The sequence below is a fragment of the Pangasianodon hypophthalmus genome, chromosome 7 (assembly GCF_027358585.1).
Source record: "Pangasianodon hypophthalmus isolate fPanHyp1 chromosome 7, fPanHyp1.pri, whole genome shotgun sequence".
In the NCBI taxonomy this organism is placed as follows: Eukaryota; Metazoa; Chordata; class Actinopteri; order Siluriformes; family Pangasiidae; genus Pangasianodon; species Pangasianodon hypophthalmus.
In genome coordinates, this window is record NC_069716.1 from 21,344,148 (window position 1) to 21,365,007 (window position 20,860).

Sequence of the window (20,860 nt, forward strand, 5' to 3'; positions counted from 1 at the left end):
GACCTTGTGGAAGTAGACAAGTGGAAAAGGATTTACCACCATCCATAAGGTCTTGAAAAAAGCATAAAACATCAGAAGCCGAACACTGATATGATATCAGCCGGCGCCCATCACACCACTCCTCAAACACACACCATTACAGTCATATAGGGAGCATGTGGAGGAGACCCTAGCACTTTGTATGGTGATGACCACACATGGAGGGAGCCCCACTGTGTTCAGGTTTGCCCTCTCACAGGCCAAGCCCAGAGGGCCACCCTGTCTGGGTGAGGGTAATAGATTTCCCCGTTCACCTGAGACAGGAGGTCTGTGCGTAATGGGAGGGGCCACTCTGCCAGCCACGGTGCTTTGGGCCACCTGGGTGCCACCAGAATGAGGGTCAAGCTCTGAACTCTCACCCTGGCCATGGTGGGTGCTATTAGGCAAAGGAAGGGAATGCGTAGAGCAGCACGTTGGGCCACGGATGGGCTAGTGCATCCACGCTGAGGGGTGCATCCCCGTCCCTTAGCGAGAAGAACATAGGTCAGTGGGTGTTTTCGCTTGAGGTGAAGGCATCTACGGTTGCCTGACCGAATCTCTCCCACAGCAAACCCACTACTTGAGGGTGGAGATGCCAGTCTCTGTAGAGTGGATTCTCCCTTCTTTCTTTTCATCATTGCAGCGCTGTCGCATCAAAGTGACAGCAGGACCAAAATGGGCCTGGCCAGGCTCCACTGTGCTCCTGCGATGTGCCGTTTCTTGCTATCGGGGAGACCCGAAAGATTAAGCTAGAGCACGCTCCGAGAGACATGGCTGAGGCCTTATAAGAAGCCTGGTGGATGGACACAGAAAAACAGTCCATTTTGCTGGGGAGAGTGGGCTTGGGGGGAACAAGCAGGTCGCCTTGGGAGGGATTAAGATGTCTGGCGATAGAGGGCTCAGTGGCAGGACGGGGTCACCCATGCCGAGAGTCGCCATATCCTTAACCTTGAGACCTTGAGGGTCTTCCCAGCAGTGTTTCATGTGCTTGGCACATGCGGGGAGGACTGGGAGGAGCTGTTTTCTCAGGCCTGGAGGTGGTCCCAGGAGTTTCCCATCATAAACTTCCCTCTCTTGGTCAGTGGCACTTTGTAGAGCCGGCCATTCGATATTGAGGTGAGCAGCCGTTCACTCACAAAATTCGAAGAGGATGGACTGAGTTAAGGCAGCAGGAGTGTTAGCCTGGGGAGTTAAAGAAGACAGGATGGCATCCTCGTCCTCCAAACCCTCTAAAAGGCCTGCATCGTCCTCAACCCCGGAGCCGGGTGGCTCATTAACGAAGGAGGGTTCACTTGGTAAGATGTCCTCGAGGAGAGTTGGGTCGCTTTGGTCGGCCCAGCTCAGTGAAGCCGTGCCCTGGGAGGTCCCTGGGAGTGCGCCGTCATCACTGTTTCCCCTGTCAGAGTCGGATTGTTCAAAATCCATGCCCTGGGTCGTGGCCACTGTGATCCATCGGCGCCAGAGTTTTTTGGGGAGAGCTAGGCAGTGGCTACACTTTTCAGGGAAGGGCTTCTTCCGCGTGTTTGAGGCCCATGCAAACCACACAGAAGGGATGAGAATCCCTAGTCGCGATAACAGCACCGCACGTGGCCGGGCAGGCATGCGACTGGTTATCCCCGGTGGAAGCTGAAGCCGGTTTAGAATGCACCATGGTCGCAAAACACAGAGCTCAGTTGAGTCCGTAAGGTGGGCATCCCCACCTAACCTGGTTAGCAAGACAAACACGTCTAGTGGAGGCTGATCCAAGGGATTTGTCCTCCTGCAGACAAAAAAGTGCAAGTCAGTAATCCAGCGAGCTGTGCACACAAAACCAGAGGTCACAAGAAGCAAATGTCAATGGGGGAAGAGTAGCATGTGCAGGTCCTTTATGCACTCAGGTAAGGGGCGTGCCTCTACCTGGCATTGGACTTGTGCTCCTGTATGTCAAAGCCAGCCTTGGTGGAAATGGATGCTTCTGAAGAGGTCAGGTATGGATGCCCTTCCCATAGGTGGATCTCGAACACATGATGAAAGAGAACCAAAAGTGGTTTGACACAGAAGGCCAAAAAATTCCCCAGAGCACTTGGGTGATGGCTAGTCTTGAATATGATGCTATTTTTTGCCCACAATGTACAAAGAAAACACCTATATATTGAAAACATTTTAACAAGCGTGGTGTCCCAAAATTAATATACAGTGTATTGTAACACAAGAAATTACTATTGCAGACCGTTCTGACTATGCTTTAACCCTGCACTGAAATAATAAATAAAACTAAAAGAGCACCTTATAAACTTTTTTCTTCACCAAAAATGATCATGGTAAATTTTGTATGGTGATACTAAAGAAAGGGAAAAATTGGTATCATTGAGTGAATAAATGTTCATCAGGATTAGTTACTGTAATCTTTTGCTGTTGTAAGGGCTGTTGCAGCACACAATAAAGATGTTTAATGATTAGTTAGTGGGAGAATTTTCATACTGCAATCATTTAAAACCAGTATTTCAAAGGAAAATAAATATTTGTAAGAACGTTTGAGAAACTGAGAAAAATTTGTAAAGCACTAGAAAGCACTGTACATAAACATTTTATCTGACCTGAAAACCATATATTTCAGTTAATGGTTAGTAAGAAAGGGAATTACCTGTCATCTGCTCTGCACTAGAGTTTCTGAAATGACTAAAATGAATAAAGCAATGCAAAAATACAATGGATATAAAGATTCTACACATCCCTGTTAAAATGTTTTGATGAATAAAATTAAACCAAGATAAATCATGTCAGAACTTTTCCCACCACTGATGTGAAACTACAACATTAACATTGTTATTAAAATTAACTGAAAAACAATCATATATTTTAGGGAAAGATTTCTTACTTAACAATGTGTTATCTTGTTGTTAAGTAAGAATGACTCTATCTTTAGTGTCATTCTTACTTAACATTTTACTTAACAAAAACCTGCCATTTTAATAAATATCCATCGCATTTAAAATGACAGGAGACATGAATTCATCACAACCAGGAAACGGCCAGTGTGAGGAATGTTTTTAATGTTAACAAGTTGAACACCACCAAAAAAAAAAAAAAAAAAAAATAATAATAATAATAATAATAATTCACAACAAGCAAACAGCCATATTCCTCTACTGAGAATAGGGCAAATTTTCTAATACACATGTAAGAAAAACAGTAAATGGGTAAATGATAGAATCAACCTAAAAAAAAAAAAAGACACTAAAATCAATCCTCCAGTAGGAGAGACTAAGCAAACTAAGGCTCATGCACAACCAAATACTGTACAATTACACTCCTCCATATTCAGTTTTTCTCACGATTACTTTGTGCTTTGGCCTTCTCCTTTTCCAAGTGTTTCTAGAAAGCAGAACAAAACAAGTTGAATTTGAAAGAATACAGCCTGGATTTGTATATTTTTGTATTTATTACAGATTTATCACATATTAAAACATGTAAGCCATATGAAATCACCTTGAGTTTCTCGTAGTGTGCTTGGCTACTGCAGTGAACCTTTTTAGCAGTGTCTTCATTGGAGTAAAAAAGGAAGCACACTCTACAGTAGTAGCCCATCTTCACAAACTCCACACCTGAAATAATAGGGCACTGTTGTTAGTGATTAATCAGCACCACTTCTCTATGCACAAACAGAGGGGGGAAAAAAATGTAGTTCAGGCACATTTTCACCTAATAATGTTTCCTCATTCTGGATCAGACTAAATCGGATACTTTTCAGCTTATTTTGCTTTCTGAATATTTTTGCAATTTTCAAATTTTGTATATTAAGCCTATTTAAATTCCAGGTTGTAGTAGTACAACTTGTGGAAAAGTTCAAGGGGGTGAATACTTATCCAAGGCACTGTAATTTATCCATAATCAGGATCAGGCCCTCATTTTAATTTTGCCTTTGACTCTAAAATGATGACTTACCTACAGGGACGTTTGGCTCATATGGGCCAAGAGCATCTATAATGGTTTCAGGTTTTCTGACAGACTCAGTTGGAGGCGTGGGGGCTTCAGTTGGCTCTTGGCTCTTCTCAGACACACCAGCAGAGGATGCAACAGATGAAGACTCAGTAGGAGGAACATCAATGTCATTCTCAACCTTCTGCTCAATGCAGACAGAAATAAAGTTAAAAGCAAAGTTAACAGGAAGCTGAACCGTTTCCAACACATGCAGAAACAAATAAGAAAAAAAAAAGGACACTGAAAGCTGACCGGTGGTTTGAGTTCCACGTTCTGAGTTTCTGTTGTATCTGTGTTGTGTTCCTCTGTGTGCTCATTGTTCACTTCAGCTACACTCTCACAAGGCTCAGATTTGACTTCCACCTCCTTTTCCTTCTCCTCCTCCTCCTCCTCCGGTACACTCAGAGCTTTCTCCTCACTAGGCTTCTCCTCTTTAGCTTTTTTGGATGGGGGTTCCTCTTCCTTCACAGTGGTAGTTTTTGCTGAGGAACTGCTCTGGCTTTCCTCTCTCTCCTCAGAGTGCTCCCTCTTGGCTGGCCGTTTGTCTTCTGAGGTTGGGGGTCTGTGTCTGCCATGTGAAAGAGTCATATATATATATATATATATATATATATATATATATATATATATATATATATACACACACATGCAGTGGATTAAAAATGTAATGTGCAAAACAATGGAGACTGTCTACAGAGTGTCCAGGATAAATGTACAAGATACACATTTGGACATGGGCAAAAATCTTTAGCGAGTAGCTACAGAATGTGTGTGCTTTGATATATATGATAGATATGTATGTATGTATGTATGTATGTATGTATCCCAAGATATATCCCAAGATGATCAATGTTATTCACTTCACCTGTCAGTGGTCAATTTATTTATTTTTACAGTGTGTATCCAGTTTAAGATACATACAATTCATTGCGAATCAGCAATCAGGATGAATTCAATCAGATTGGAGAAAATCTTTGTGTACAGACATAACCAGCATTTCAGCAAAACATGACCAATTAATTAGAATAATAGAAAGAAAGCACTAACCCATGTTTGAGTTGTTTGTACTTCCTGCTGATGTATACAAGCAAGCGTTTGCCTTCAAATTTGAGCGGATTCAGCCGAGCAGACTCCACAAATCTCTCTGCGTCCTCACCCCTCTCCATTTCAATGAAGCACTGAAAGCAAACAAACCAAAACATTATGCCAAGTGAATAGTGAATAATAAGGTATTAGACATTCTGCATTACATTGATTAGGCAATTACCTCACAGCGTGACCGATTCAAATAGTAACGTCTGACTTTCCCAAACGGCTCTGCAACCTTCAGGAAGGATGCGTCTGATGATTTAAATGGGGGGATGTGCCCAATGTAGACGACTTTGCCACTCTGTCACGTTTAGGGAAAAACATATCAGACATTTCTCTTCTAATTAGCTGCATTGTTTCACTGTGCAGAAGAATAATGTTGCTCACCTGGATGGTCGCGTAGGTCATCGAATGGTAAATTTTGACTGTTTTTCCACACACAGAAGGGATGACATTTCCGTTGTAGAAACGAACCATTGATCTGGCTTCTTGTTCACTGCTAAATTCCAGAAAGGCCTTAACAATAAAACATGATACAAATTACATAAGCAAACCTGTAAATATTCTGGGAAATAATGCCTGACATAAAACTCTTTGAAGCAGTACAAATAAGAGCTTTATTAGTAAATAGATGAAAAACAGAAAGGGCTTTGAAAAACTTTTTGAAAATAGTTTTTTAATTGATGTTAAAATAGTAATACAGACAGTTATTCTGATTAAACCTTTTTCCTACTTTAATATGTACTTTTTTTCTGTAGACAAAGAGTGGAATTATATGAATATTATTATTTTCTGTAAATGATCAGCTTGGGCACCACCCATCTTTGACCCATATACAGGGAATCTTACATAAGATGGTATGAGTTATGATTGGGGAGTGTTCAGCTACACTCAACTTTCATTAAACTTTAAGCCACAATGATTATGATCTGGTTTATAGCATAATGTATACAGGGAATCTTACATAAGATGGTATGAGTTATGATTGTAGCTGAACACTCCCCACTCAACTTTCATTAAACTTTAAGCCACAATGATTATGATCTGGTTTATAGCATAATTCCTTTTCTGTGCATATAGTTATGCATGGCTCAATCTTTATCTGCTATTGATCGACATGCAACTCTACTAAACTTTTTGTCTTAAATGTATACTCAGACACAACCTTGTTAGGAATCTAAATGGATGGCAGGCATTAACAGGCAACAGTATGAGTAAGTAAAAACAAAAACCCTAATTACAGAATATTACTAAGATGAGAAAGGTAAGAAAATTCACCTCGGGTCTGGAATGCAGAACCAAGTGTCGTACAACTTTCCCAAAGGGCTTTGCCAGGGCCAGAATCTCATCCAGATACCCATAGCTACGTTTAAATCCAACCACGTTGACAACTCTCAACCCCTGTAAAAGAAATATGGCTTATTACAGCAGTTTCCTCAGGAAAGTCCAAGAAATTCACATACAGGTAAAAAGCCTTGACACTCCACTTAGATGTTTTATAACATTTACAACAGTCGTTACATAACATTTAGAACTGGATCAATGTCCAGAATCTGTCCAAAAAGTTACATTTATATTTATATACATTTAAATTTCCCCTTAACCTAAATGTAATCAACCAACCCAGGCATGTTTGGTATTTTTCAAGGGTGTTACAAGGTAAATTTAGCTACGAAGTAAGGCAAGTTAAAGCCTTCTGAACATGATCACATATTGGCCTCAAAATAATGAGTTTGTTTGTTAATTAATCTTGAATATACTTCCTAATATCGTTTAAGGCACTATAAAGCTATAAAGGTGAAAAAAGTAAGTCATATACCTAAAGATTTAGAAGCTGGAATCATTCTGAACACATATACTGGCTTCATTTTGCTATTTTATGAATAAGATATCTATTTTGTTTCATTTAGACATGCTGTCCGAATAATTCTAAATTGACAGCTACAAGTTTCCCTTATTTATTAGCTACATCAACTTAATAGCTTTGCATAATGAAACTTGGAGACTTGGACACCAGACATGACCTTACTGATCGCCTAAATTTAAGATAAGTGGTAAAATAAGTCTAAATGTTATTTTTGTCCAAACTACTTTAAATATTCAAATGTAAAACACAGATTATCATGGTTCTTGTAAGACAAGTCTAACACAATGTTAAAGAAAGTCAAATAAGCTTGAATAACTTCAAACACTTGAAGTTATTGTTAAAAAGTGAATACTTACTCCACTCTCCCTGGATCTACCTAAAAGCAGATAAGAAAATTTACATTTAGATTTGAAACAGCTCTTTATATATTCATATTCATTTGCCCAGATTGTTTTGCTAATAATACATAATCAGATAACACATAACACAGAATCTACAACACTCTGCAGATAGGCAGCTTATTTGGGCACCAAACATTAAACACCACACATTTCCTGTTGAAAAACATTAATTAGCCAAAATAATCTATTTCTGCTACTGAATTCTGCTAGGCAAACTAAACATTTAGAAGCAGAACCTGAAGAAGCTCTCTCTCTAGATCTCGAATCATGCCGTTCAGCCTCATCCTCCTCTGCCAGCTCATCCAGAGTGACAAACTCATCCAAGTCTTCAGGGAAATCAGATTCTTCAGGCACCTCCTATTATCACACAGACGGAGACATACATGACTTCCGTTAAGAATTTTGACACCATAGCATTTGATGACAAACAGGAAGGCTCAACAATGTGTTGTGTGAGCTGTGATGGGTGCAGAGCAGTGTGTCTAAGGCCAGGTTTATACTTCTGCATTAATGCGCATTTGCGTCATGACGCAGAGAGAGGGATAATGGGTAAACATCACATACAGACATACTTTGTGCACTGACTGGCCACGAGGTGAATTGTGATTTGTTGACGGAGAGCTGTGTCCAGTTGCGGATCCAGAAATGTTGTGATGATTGAATTTAGACTTAAGCACGCTGCACAGCTGATTCTAGTTGGAACAATGTTTAACTTGGTTTTCTTGATAACATACAATTTAACTAATCTTTCCACTCACCTGCTCGACAGAATCATCTGCAGCACCCTCGTCCTGCTCCACATCATCCTGCCCATCTGTTTCTTTGAGTTCCGTGTTGTCCTCCTGCTTCTGATCTTCCTCATGCTCAACTGGTTGCTCTGTCTGATGCTCTTGTTCAAATGCCTCCTCTTCTGGAATCTCTGTGTCCTCACCATCATGTGCATTTTCTTCTTCTCCTTCTTCTTCTTGTTCCATAGCCGAATCCTCAAACTCCATGGCAGCTTCCTGATCTGGCTGTGCGGTCACAGATTCCTCTGTCACCTGATCTTCACCAAGGGCCTCTTCCTCTTCATCATGTGCTTCCACAACACCCTGGCCTTCATCACCAGAGCCTGCTTCAGCCCGGACCTCCTCTTCACCCTCCTTAGACTTCGACTCCTGTGCCTTCTCGGATGAGCTCTCCTTGGCTCTGGAGCTTGAGCTTCTCTGAGGCTTGGATGAGCTTTTGGAACTTGTTCTGCTGCTGCTGTTCTTCTGACCAGATTCTTCCGGCTCCTCTTTTAACTGTTCTCCTTTACCAGGTATGACCCTAAAACACATTCCAGATTTTAGGCCATTTTTGTCTGATTTCTCAATTGATTTGTTACAGACAAGGCTACTTTAAACAGATATGTTACTCACGTTAAGGTCTTGTACTTGGTGCAGATGTTCATATGGATGGTCCTACGACTAATAGTCAGTGGATGGATAGTGTAGTACTTTACTAACATCTCTGCATCCTCTGAGTTGCTCATTTGCACAAATGCCTGTGACAAGGAAATTAGAAATTTCAGTGTACACTGTCAGAAGCCTGACAATATGAATCATTACACTGAAGCCTAAAACACTGACCATTAGAAGATAGGACTCATTGTAAATTTTACCTGATCATTTAAAAAAAGATGGTTCACAACGGTGCCAAATCTGCGGGCTACTGTGAGCAACTCCGCCTTCTTCTCAGTCTCTCTTGGCAAATTGGAAAAGAACACCACTGGACCAGAATCTCGATTTCTGTTCTCTCTATCTGGTCTGTCGTTTTTCTAAGGTGAAACATGTTTTGCATTTACGGTCAAAATATTTTAACATATGCAGTCTTCACTACCTTCTTATAGTCTTCACATTGTTTTTTTTGGGTCATCTCTATACAATCAATTTCCTTATTATAATTTTATACATGTTATTGCTTTAAAGATTAAGCTTCACTGTCTAAATTACATTCAAACGTAAACAAAATGCTAATTAAACATGTAACAGACTGCATGCCTACAGCTACTGAATTACAATGTCTGTGCTCAGTTACTGTATTTCAAATATCATCAAACGAATTATGATAATGAACTTTTTTTCTTTTAACTAGTTCAGATTGTGGTCTTACTTCAATCACCAGCAGCTCCTTGGACAAGTAAATCTTCACTTCTCTCCCATGCAAAGTGGCAGGCTTATTCTGGTAGTGATTGGTCATTGCAAGAGCTTCCTCGTGTGTCGTAAGCTCCAGAAAGGCCTACCAGAGAAACAACAGTGCCAATGTTGAAGCAAAGACAGCAAAAATATAATATTCATAATTCTAAAAGACTGCATACTCTATTTAATTCTTTAATGACAATAACTTTCAAAATGTCATCAAGAGAGAAATTTTACTCTAATTTAAATAAACATATAATTATTCTTGAATGTCTATGAAACAAATCTCATACGATTCAATTGAACATGTTTTTCACAAACCATATGTCAATGGTAGATACTGCCATGTCTAAATGGGCTTTTACAATAACTACCAGGCAACTATGAGGAAAAAGCAGGCACTAGAAAAGCTTACGTACAACTTTTTCTTCCCATTCTAGAAAAGAAAAAAAAAATGCTATGTCTGGCAATTAATTAGAAAGCATGCATGTGGACTATTTTAGCATCTGCATCTTAACAGACAAGGTAGCTTCCAGCCTCTCAAGTGGAAAAACTGAGTCAAGTATATACTTCTGGCATATTTTTTACTGGCTTTGTTAATAACTGAGTTAATAATATTTATAAGTACACGCCAGCATACACCAATCGTCATTAATATTCATTAGCTGATGCGAGTATAATGGTAAATTACCTAACTAAAAACCTGTTCAACAGTAACAAAATCAATACAAATCAATACAAGCAGATATCTTCTTTAAAACTCAGTCTGGCAGGAATATGCTGATTCATAATCTCATGTCATTAAACCACAAGATTAATTAATCTATGTGCAATCGATGTGTCCTAACACACTGTTGCGCTGCTCTGTGAGCATAAGATGGTGACAGAGCAGTTGTAGGATCACTGAAAATGAACACACACACACACACACAGGTTACGGATCATCTGAACATTTTATTTACAGATTTAAGGCAATATTTGTCCAGGCTCTTTTCTCTCATATTTTTGAGCTTGCTCTTACTGTAGGCTCACTAGAGAACTATATCTATAATCCCAAATCACAGGACAGCCTACTGGATGTGAAATAGTGCACCATCAGGCATTGGTTCATATAGTATGCACTGCATGTGGGTGTGCAGCCTTTGTGTCAGTGCTGCTGCACGTTGATTGGTCACTGTCTGTGACACAGTCGCTTTCTCTGTATGTTAATTTTAGACATGTGCCAAATACAGACGAGTTACTTAAATCAAACAACATAATGTAGATAAAGCCAGTAATTCAAAGTGAAGTGTAAAAACTGGGAGAAGTTAAATGGCGTTTGTTACCTTATTCTTGAGTACAAGGTGTTCACGGATGGCACCAAAACGACTGGCTAAAGCAAACAGAGCAGATAACTTTGGCTTCTCATCGTATTTAACCACCACCACCCTGCTTCTGATCTGAAATACAAAAACAGAAAAAAATAAAAGGTTTGTAAAGAAAAACAATGTTATTTTAATACAAGCAGCACAAAATAATAATAATTATTTGATAATGTCTAAGATGAAGCTTGATTGTTTTATCTCAGCAGCAATTTGTACAGCATTATTACCTTTGGTGTCACAGAATATGACGATGTTTTGCTTGACATACTCATGCTTGAAGTAGATCCTTAAAAAAAGAGAAATCCTTAGTCAATTTACCCAACACCAACAGAATAAAAAACATCAGTCAGGATCCATACACATCTTGTCTATACATATAATTAATTTCTGGATGAATTATGTCATAATATTCTCTGACCAATCATGTCACACACTTCAATCCTTTGCACACACACAAAAAAATACAATACTGTGACAGGGGGTACTTAAAAATGTATAAATTCCTGAATAGACTTATAGGTTCATAACATGATTACATGTAGTATAGATAATTAAATAAAACCAGTAATAAACAACAAAACCAAAACTGTATACAGACTAATTACCCCAGCCTGAATTCATGCTTGTTCGCTGCCTCATAGAAGATGGAGCAGCGCCCAGTAGTCCATCTGATCGGCTCTTTGAGCTCAGAGAGAGAGAGTCTGACCTGAGAGAGATAATGTAAATGCTCTGAACACTGGAAAAAAGCTCTGTACTGAAAATATTTATGCTAGTACCTATACTGACTGGTGACAAATTAAAGGAAAAACACCATGACATGTCTTAGTAAAGTGTTGGTCCACAAGTATACAGAATAGCTTCAATACATCTAGGCCCTGATTCTATATGTCTCTAAAAGTGTACTGGAAGGACGAACACTGCTCTTCTTAAAGCTATTCCCTCAGTTGGTGTTTTTTTTATTTTTATGATGGTAACGTAGAGTGCTGTGTAACACAGAAATTCTCCCATAGATGATCAAGTGGCCATAACATAACAATTTTCATACTCATCAAATCATTCAGTGAGCCCTTACACCCTGTGGATGGGGACAGGGTCATCCTGAAATGACTCCATAGGTCATCCTGAGATCATGCCCTTCGGGATAGAAATGTTTCATCACAGGATCACTTCTCATCAAAGGTTTTTAGTAAGAAGAACTGTATTGATTTGAAGTGATGGTTCCCTTTAAATGTGGAAATGTGGATCAAAACCATGCCAACATAATGCACCAACAACATAACAGAGCCAAAGTTTTTTCCTTTAATTTGTCACCCGTGCGTGTGTGTGTGTGTGTGTGTGTGTGTGTGTGTGTGTGTGTATATATATATATATATATATATACACACAGTCAGGTCCATAAATATTGGGACAGTGACACAGTTTTGCTCATTTTGCCTCTGTACACCACCACAGTGGATTTGAAATGAAGCAGTCAAGATGTGACTGAAGCGTAGACTTTCAGCTTTAATTCAAGGGGTTTAACAAAAATATTGCATTAACCGTTTAGGAATTACAGCCATTTTTTACAGAGTTTTCACAGGCTCAAAAGTAATGGGACAATTGACTGATAAGCAGTTTCATGGCCAGCTGTGGCCTGTTTCCTCCTTATATCATGATAAATTAAGGAGATAAAAGGTCTGGAGCTGATTCCAAGTGTTGAATTTGCATTTGGTAGCTGTTCATGGGAACTCTCAATATGCCGTCCTAAGAGGTGTTGATGCAAGTGAAGGAGGCCATCATTAGGCTGAAAAACCAAAACAGACCTATCAGAGAGATAGCAGAAACTTTAGGAGGGCCAAATCAACAATTTGGTACATTCTTAAAAAGAAGGAATGCACTGGCGAGCTCAGCAACACCAAAAGGCCTGGGAGACCACAGAAAACAACTAAAGTGGATGATGAGCAGAATTCTTTTCTTATTGAAGAACAACCCCTTCACAACATCTAGCCAAGTCAGGAACACTCTGGAGGAGGTAGGCCTATCATTGTCAAAGTCTACAATCAAGAGCCACCTTCATGAATGTAAATACAGACGGTTTACCTCAAGATGCAAACCGCTGGTAACACTCAAGAACACAAAGGCCAGATTAGACTTTGCTAAAAAACCTCTAAAAAAAAAGCCTGACCAGTTCTGATGCGAGATTAACTTGTACCAGAATGATGGGAAGAGAAAAGTATGGAGAAGGAAAGGAAGGGCTCATGATCCAAAGCATACCAAATCATCTGTCAAACATGTGGAGGCAGTGTTATGGCATGGGCATGTTTGGCTGCCAATGGAACTGGGTCACTGGGGTTTATTGATAATGTGACCATTGATAGAAGTAGCAGGATGAATTCTGAAGTGTACAGAGCTATACTTTCTGCTCAGATTCAGTCAAATGCTGCAAAACTGATAGTACAGCGCTTCACAGTACAGACGGATAACAACCCAAAACATACTGTGAAAGCAGCCCAAGAGCTTGGAAATTAAATGTTCTTAAATGTCCGAGTCAGTCACCTGACCTCAACTCAACTGAGCTGCTTTTCACTTACTGAAGACAAATCTGAAGGCAGAATGACCCACAAACAAGCAGCAACTGAAGATGGCTGCAGTAAAGACCTGGCAAATCATCTCAAGGGAGGAAACTCAGCATTTGGTGATGTCCATGGGGTCCAGACTTCAGGTAGTCATTGACTGCAAAGGATTTACCTCCAAGTAATAAAAATAATCCTAATATTTATGATTATATTAGTTTGTCCCATTACTTTTGAGCCTGTGAAAATGGAGGAACTCTGTAAAAAATGGCTGTAATTCCTAAACGGTTAATGCAATATTTTTGTTAAACCCCTTGAATTAAAGCTGAAAGTCTACGCTTCAGTCACATCTTGACTGCTTCATTTCAAATCCACTGTGGTGGTGTACAGAGGCAAAATGACCAAAACTGTGTCACTGTCCCAATATTTATGGACCTGACTGTATATATACACATATACACACACACACACACATATATACATACACACATAAACATATGAATTACATACATTCGGCCAGAGGGCATTTGAGGGTCCCAATCTGGATACCTACAGAAAGAGAAAAGCAAAAAACATTTGAGTTGCTTGCAGTGATGGAAGATAAATATTTGTATGAAGGAAGAATAATGTATAATTGTATGCCTGATACAAAATCAGAAATCATAAGCTTCCCAGACAAAAAAAATGAGTCACATTCACCAACAGCAGTGCCTTGTTGTACAATATCAACAGGCTGTGCAAAAGGAGAAATGTAACTTAGCTTAAAACCCAATGGTCTGTTTGTTGGCCCGACTCTGAGATTTGGGTTATTGCTTCATGTCCAAGCAGAACAACATTCAAACTCCCATGCTCCAGGAAGACTGTAGGGTGCATAGGGCCAAATTTATGTGTGACTTTTTCTTAAGAAGGGTAATGAAACACAGAGGCACTTTGGTCTGCGAATCGCCAAACATCAATCTCATGTGGTATTACTTGGAACTGCAGCTGAAACACCAAATGTCACCCAGGAATTCAGTAGAACTGCACGCAGTCAAGGGAAGCATGAGCTAAAATTGGCACGGACCATGTCAAGGTACTGGTGGAATCCTTACCTGACACGATTGGCGAGGGGACTCGTAACCAAATATTAGGAAAGAATTGACACGTGACTAATTTTTTGCCCAGGAAGCTTAATATATAATGGTATCAGTAGCAGACAACTATACTCAGCTCCGTCGTTTAATCACTCAGTCATAACTTAAAACTAAAATACAAATTAAAGGTAAATGAAACGTAAGGACACCGTGGTGGACATACAATTGCAGAAGGACCCTCCGGTTTTCTGCATGCCGCATCCCAGTTGTGTGCTGAGTCCATTCCTGCAAAGACACCAAGTTTTTTTTTTGTTTTTAAATTGAAATATAATGCTGTCTAGCTGATAGAAATTAAATTTAATTTTCTCTAAATCAACAGTAAAAAATGCTTAAGAATGTGCTCTGATACATGTTGACCTCCCAAACAAGACAATGGATTTAAATTAAAGTGGATATTTGATAACATCTATCCCATTACTAAATATTTTTTAAATGCAATATTTACAGTTACTTTAATCATTGTAGCAAAGATCTGTAGTGAATATGGACTACTATAAGCTCTAAATGGGGACCACACACTAAACACACTGGACAAACACCAAGATGTACTGATGAGCAAACTGAACAAACGGTTTTGGACACAGGTGTTCTCCATCACGTGGCTGATATGTTCAGGAGGGGAAAAAAGTTGATGTGTAAAAGAAACTGTTCTGAACTACTCACCATGGAAGAATGCACATCAAAGTCACAAAGGGAGCACACATGGGGAAACATGTGCGGCATGACACCCAAGAAATCCTGAATTTTGCCCTGAGATGGGGATCCCATCCGCCGCTGCATAAAGAGATCATCAGACGTTGAAGATGAGGTCGTGCCTAAGCCACGATAGCGATCAGTGGAAAGCTCGGAATACTGGCGATCCCGACTGCTACCACCACTCCCATAATCGACCATATCATAGCTGCGAGAGGATAAATCTTGAGTAGAACTGTAGCCAAAATCAGCCTGAGAAGTGCGGCTCTGACTTGCGGAAGCTGCGGAACGGTCCAGTCTTCCTCCCTGCACATCTCTCCACTCATCTCGACCTCCTCTGTAAGAGGGGTCTGGGGAAAGTGATTGAGATAGCAGGTCACTGGTCAGATGTCGACTGGCCTCAGCCTTTCGGTTCTTCAGCTGCATGATAAGATGTGGTAGTGTTTCCACACTGATGTTTTCCTCAGGCACCTGGGCCAGTGCGTCCAAGTCATTGGGAGAGAGACCGAGGCTGGCAAAAAGCTTCATGGTATTGCTGAGAGGGTTGCCCACACGACGGGGGGCCAGTTGGGAATCCTGGCTGTCTACTCCACCCAATCCCATCAATCCTCCATGCTGCTGGGATGAGGAGCCGTAGGGATCAGGCCGGGACTCGCCCATGCTAAAGTTCAGAGTCTCGGCAGCGGCCAAGAGCCCCCGGCCTACGGCAAAGCCTTTCTGAGCGCTATCTGGTGTCAGCTTCTGAGACATGGCTTCAAAATGACAGGAAGAGGCGACACAACCTCAGACAGGCAATAAAAGTAAAGAACGATGTAGCTGATTGATTTGTCCCAAAAAAGGACGGTCCGTGGATAAAATTCCAAATGTCAAAGATAAGCCAACGGTGAGAATGGACAGATCCTCTTCTATGACAGAATGAAACGGGTCTGCAGAAAGATAATGGAGCAATGATTTCTATTCTATTCTATTTGTTAGCAGTGCCACAGCTAAACAAGTCAGTGAAATTTAGACAGTGAAAAGAAGTAACATCTGACAATACAATACATTGCAACATGCCCCAAAATATCAAGGTTTACAGAAAAAGTTATATGGACTTTATGACAGAGTTGAGCAAAAGATCATCATAGAGAACTGTTAAGATACAGAACTATGAACATCCTTAAAATGACCAGGAATGAAAGAAAGCATTGCATATCACAGCCAGGACAGGAAAACCACGGAGGCATGAACCAGCTTAATTTTTTTTTAAATATTAGAATCACGGGAATGACAATCGACTTCAATTGAGTAGAAATGTGTCAGGAGAAGACAGAACAATGTAAAGTGCTTTACATGCTTTGACTCCAGGAGGGGTGTCCTTTTATTTGAACAAGAGAGTCTGTGATATTGCACATAATCCCTAAGCAGATGATTTAGAAACAGCATGTGAAAGAAGCACATGGAATTACTTCACTAGATCAAAATCCAATTAGGTTTCTTCGCCCAGAGAAAGTTAATGAACTAATGTATGCCTTAAATATAATAATAAAAGAACAGCTTTCATATTGGGGGATTTTTTTTAGAATTCTTCTGAACAGACTTCTTTTAACTAAGTAGCAAATGAACAGAATAAATGGCAAGAACAAAAATCACAGAATTCAGCTTCTTCGTCTAGCTGCAGAAAAACTATTCTGAAGACATGGCTTTGGGTAAATTGGCTGACCGACTGGATCTCATCCACTGGGAAGTTCATAATGTTCATTAACTGAAGTGAGAGTTACGCATTTTCCACAACACTTGAATGTGTGACAAACTGTGCCTTACTGGCTACCTGCAAATTTCACTCCACCGGCGTAATTTTGGCGAGAGGTGATCGGTGAACAAGTTCAGGTGAATTAAAATGCTTCCAAAGGACCAAAAAAAAAAATTTCAACAGAATATCAGACAAAAAGAAAGTGAAACAGTGATGAACACACACCCTGTTGTACATTCACTAAATATGCACTAGCATTCCATTCATTCCCTCGTCTTCAGTAACTGGTTTATCATAGGCAGTTAAGCCTAAATGTTTCTGAAGTGAGCCAGCAGTTCTGTTCCTCATTTCTTTATGCTAGTAATGTTTTTATGGCATGATTCTACTGCCAAAAGGGGCTGGTAACTCTTTCGTTGGCAAGTATCATGTTGTTGCTGGTGGTTTCATGGGAGAAGATGACAAGGTTAAGCTATCTAGTTGTCTCTGGAATGCTGCATTCCACTCAAAGTCATAACTTGTAATTCCCAACCTCCGACCAGGAAAAGCCAAAGAAAGCGTTAAAGGTGTCCTTGGCTACAAAATGTTTTAGAAATACTGCTTTAGATCAGTCAACATATAGACATATTGTTAAATCTTGTTAAATCTAAACCATTGACTATACAGTTCACTGTTTGAGGAGGAAAATATACATCACTCATCAGTTAGCAAACAAAAGACAAACATGGAGGTGTCCATTTCCCCCCCGCTTCGAAGTCAAACGTGCTGAGGTCAAAAATAACATCATTCTCACCTGTAAATTACCTCTTACAAGGCAAGTCGAATGCAGCGTAACTACTAGTGCAAATGGCAGAGCCTTCTGAATTGACAGGTAACATGAATGGCAAGTTGAGACACTTCCTTGTCCTGAATGAGAAGTTCACCAGATATCTGACTTAAAAATTAGAGACCCCACCTTTCTCTCAAAAATCAGTATAAGTCGAACTTCACATGTTTACAGTTTGGATATCAAGAAGCTGAATGGCAGAGTGGGCAAAACCTCAGGTCAGGCTAAAATTTTAATAACTTCACCCATCTAACTGAATTGTAGATTCTGGGGGTGTGGTTTTGTGTACATGGGCGGGGCAGGGAGGCAGATTCATTGAGTGGAGAGGAAAAAAAAAAAAAAAAAGGTCTAACCACTAGAGCTCCATTTTTGACTAATGCACCTTTAATACACTCAAATCCTGGTTGTTACACTGAAAATCCACTGGAGAAAGAGAAAAGAAATGACTATTACAGGAAAAGGTTGAGGAAATGCATGTGAGAGGAAAAACAAAAATGTCTTCCGTAATGTATTACCAAGTGTAACAGACTTAGCGTTGGAGATGAAGTATGAATCATATTATTGGTCAATTTTAGTAATGTGTGCATTATGACAGTCACAAAATAGCAAGATATTTCATTTCGTTTTGGTGGAGGACTCAGGAGAACAAGAAACTTTGTCATTTAAGGCACTGATATTGTTGAATCCAGCGTATCACCAGGAACATTATCTAAAAGCGTTCTTTCAGCTTGACTTAAAACTGTTGTGCTCTTGACGTTTGGCAGTAATGTAACATCCAGCAGTTTCTTACGACACTTGTAAAGGACTCAGTTTCATCTTAAAGGTCCATTAGGTAAGATTTGTGAAAAATAGGTCTCTAGCAGTTAAGTGGGTTGAGCTGAGTAAGATCAGAATTTTTTTTCTCACTGATCCCGCCTCCATTTCCACCCATGTACACAAAGCTCCGCCCTTAAAACTTATGGTGGTTTCACTGGAATTAGTATACTAACTAGAGTTACCATCATAACATCAGGATTGGCATAACTTTTAAGCACACTCTACTGCTACTCAATTGCTTGAAAGCCAAGTTACAAGTCTACAAACATGCAAAATTCAACTCAATGATTTCTGAGGATGTGAAGGGGTGTTGGAGGTGTGTCTATAAAATGACTGACAAGAGGTTAATCTAAATACAAATATTCAGAACCTTAGAGCAAACTAATTTTGCTTTTTCTACATAATTTTACACATCATTTGTACTAGTAAGAGCTAAAAAAAACTGACTATAGCACCTTTAAATGCAGATTATCCTCACTGGTCTGTCAGCTGTAGCTGCTGAGAAAAGCCAAGACGGCTAACATGATATCTAACATTTCTTTCCAGCATGGTGTTTACTGCACTGTTTACTGCACTGTTTACTGCAGCTGGAAATTCATGCCAATCAGCTGGGATGCCAGTTCAGCCCGAGTGCAGAGAGAGCCACCTGAAATCCACTGCACTCTGAGTTTTGTTGTTAAGAATGGACCAAATCTGGTGAGGAACAGAAATGTGAGATGGAAGTAAAAAGACAGAGGAGGTTAATGTTTTGTGTGTGTGGGAGATGTTTTTAGCTGTAAAGCTGTAGGATGTGAGGAGAGATTCACGTGCTGCGAGTGTGACATTCTGGCCTTCAGCCAGGGACAGCTGCTGCTGCATGTGAAGAAAGCTGAATAAACTTGAATAAATGTATAAACTGCCACATGTTTGGATAAATCTCCACAGATAAAAATGAAGTGGAACAGTTTAAGCAGAAGCCAGCTCTCTCAGAGCCGAGTCTGACATGTTAGAGAAAGGCCTAGTCTAGCTCACTGAATGGACTGTTAAAAAAGACAATGATCATGTTAGCTAGCAGGCTGATTGCATCTAACTAAAGGTTGGCGCTTATGTAATAACACAATTATTAACTTATTAACAAAGTGGTTTGTTATGCATTACTATGCAAAATGTGGCACTGCCACAATGCTAAGCTTTTCAACTGGCTAGTCAAGCCTAGCATGCTAATAGGGAAAAAAAAATGGCGGACCGAAAAAAGGGTAAACATTTTGCAAATGCAAATCATAACTATGCCTTCATGCATAATTTTTATTTATTTATCTATTATGGAGAAGAAAGTACTTATCCGTATGTCAATGATAAAATAATTAACGCGAAGTACTTACTGTTTTAATATGCCCTTACACGCTGCAAAAGCGTTGAAAATGTTTTAGTCGGGCTTGAAAAGATCACCTGACTGACTCACTTCCGGTCACCCGGTTTTACATCTGCGACTCTTTTCTCCCAGTCAGAGGCGCACACTGCCCCCTAGCGTACCGGCCCTCTGTTCTGTTCTATTCTATTCTATTCTATTCTATTCTCACTCACTCACTTGCTGTGGATACAGAGAACACAGGACATAATGTGGGAATACCCCCAGAATGGGATTGGAGTCCATCACAAGGTTCTATTCTATTCTATTCTATTCTATTCCATTCTAGTCTAGTCTAGTCTTTCATACATCTTCAGTAGCTGGTTTACTCTGGTCCTGAGAGCACAGGGTACGAGGTGGGAATACATCATGGATGGAATGTCAGTCTACTGCAGAATTCTATTCTATTCTATTCCATTCTATTCTATTCTATTCAGTAACCGCTTTATCCTGACCAGGGTCACTGCGGATCCAGAGTCTATCCGGAGAGAACAGGGTGTCGAGGTGGGAATACACCCTGCATGGGATGCCAGTCTGTTGCAGAGTTCTATTCTAGGTTCAAGGTTCAAGGCTCTTTATTTGTCACATACATTATATGCATGTGATGTATTAATGTAGTGAAATGTTTTTGCTTAGTGCCTCGTCCCACAATGCAGCAGTGATACATAATAAAACATAATATAATAAAAGCCGAAAATAATAGAAGCAGAATATAATGAATAAAATAGAAGAATAGAATAGAATAGAATCTATTAGACAAAATATAGATGAAATATAGATGATAGCTTGAAAAGAGGAATCTTAGCAGCTTTTTGAGGACCTATTCTATTCTATTCTATTCTATTCTATTCTATTCTATTCTATAT

General features: G+C 39.8%; 1 protein-coding gene across 1 annotated transcript; it reads right to left on the reverse strand.

Moving 5' to 3' along the window:
* Window positions 1–3,027: 3,027 nt before the first annotated feature.
* matr3l1.2 (matrin 3-like 1.2) lies at window positions 3,028–20,105 on the reverse strand. Its single transcript, XM_053235429.1, has 21 exons — window positions 19,969–20,105; window positions 15,207–16,162; window positions 14,707–14,768; window positions 13,921–13,959; window positions 11,464–11,564; window positions 11,086–11,144; window positions 10,820–10,933; window positions 9,469–9,594; window positions 8,978–9,133; window positions 8,736–8,860; window positions 8,094–8,643; window positions 7,572–7,692; window positions 7,291–7,310; window positions 6,346–6,468; window positions 5,455–5,583; window positions 5,246–5,368; window positions 5,026–5,156; window positions 4,231–4,546; window positions 3,943–4,120; window positions 3,487–3,602; window positions 3,028–3,372 (listed from the first exon to the last, which is right to left on the reverse strand). The coding sequence occupies exons 2-21, from the start codon at window positions 15,984–15,986 to the stop codon at window positions 3,319–3,321; spliced, it is 3,423 nt and encodes a 1,140-aa protein (XP_053091404.1). The 5' UTR covers window positions 15,987–16,162; window positions 19,969–20,105; the 3' UTR covers window positions 3,028–3,318.
* Between the last annotated feature and the right edge of the window lie 755 nt (window positions 20,106–20,860).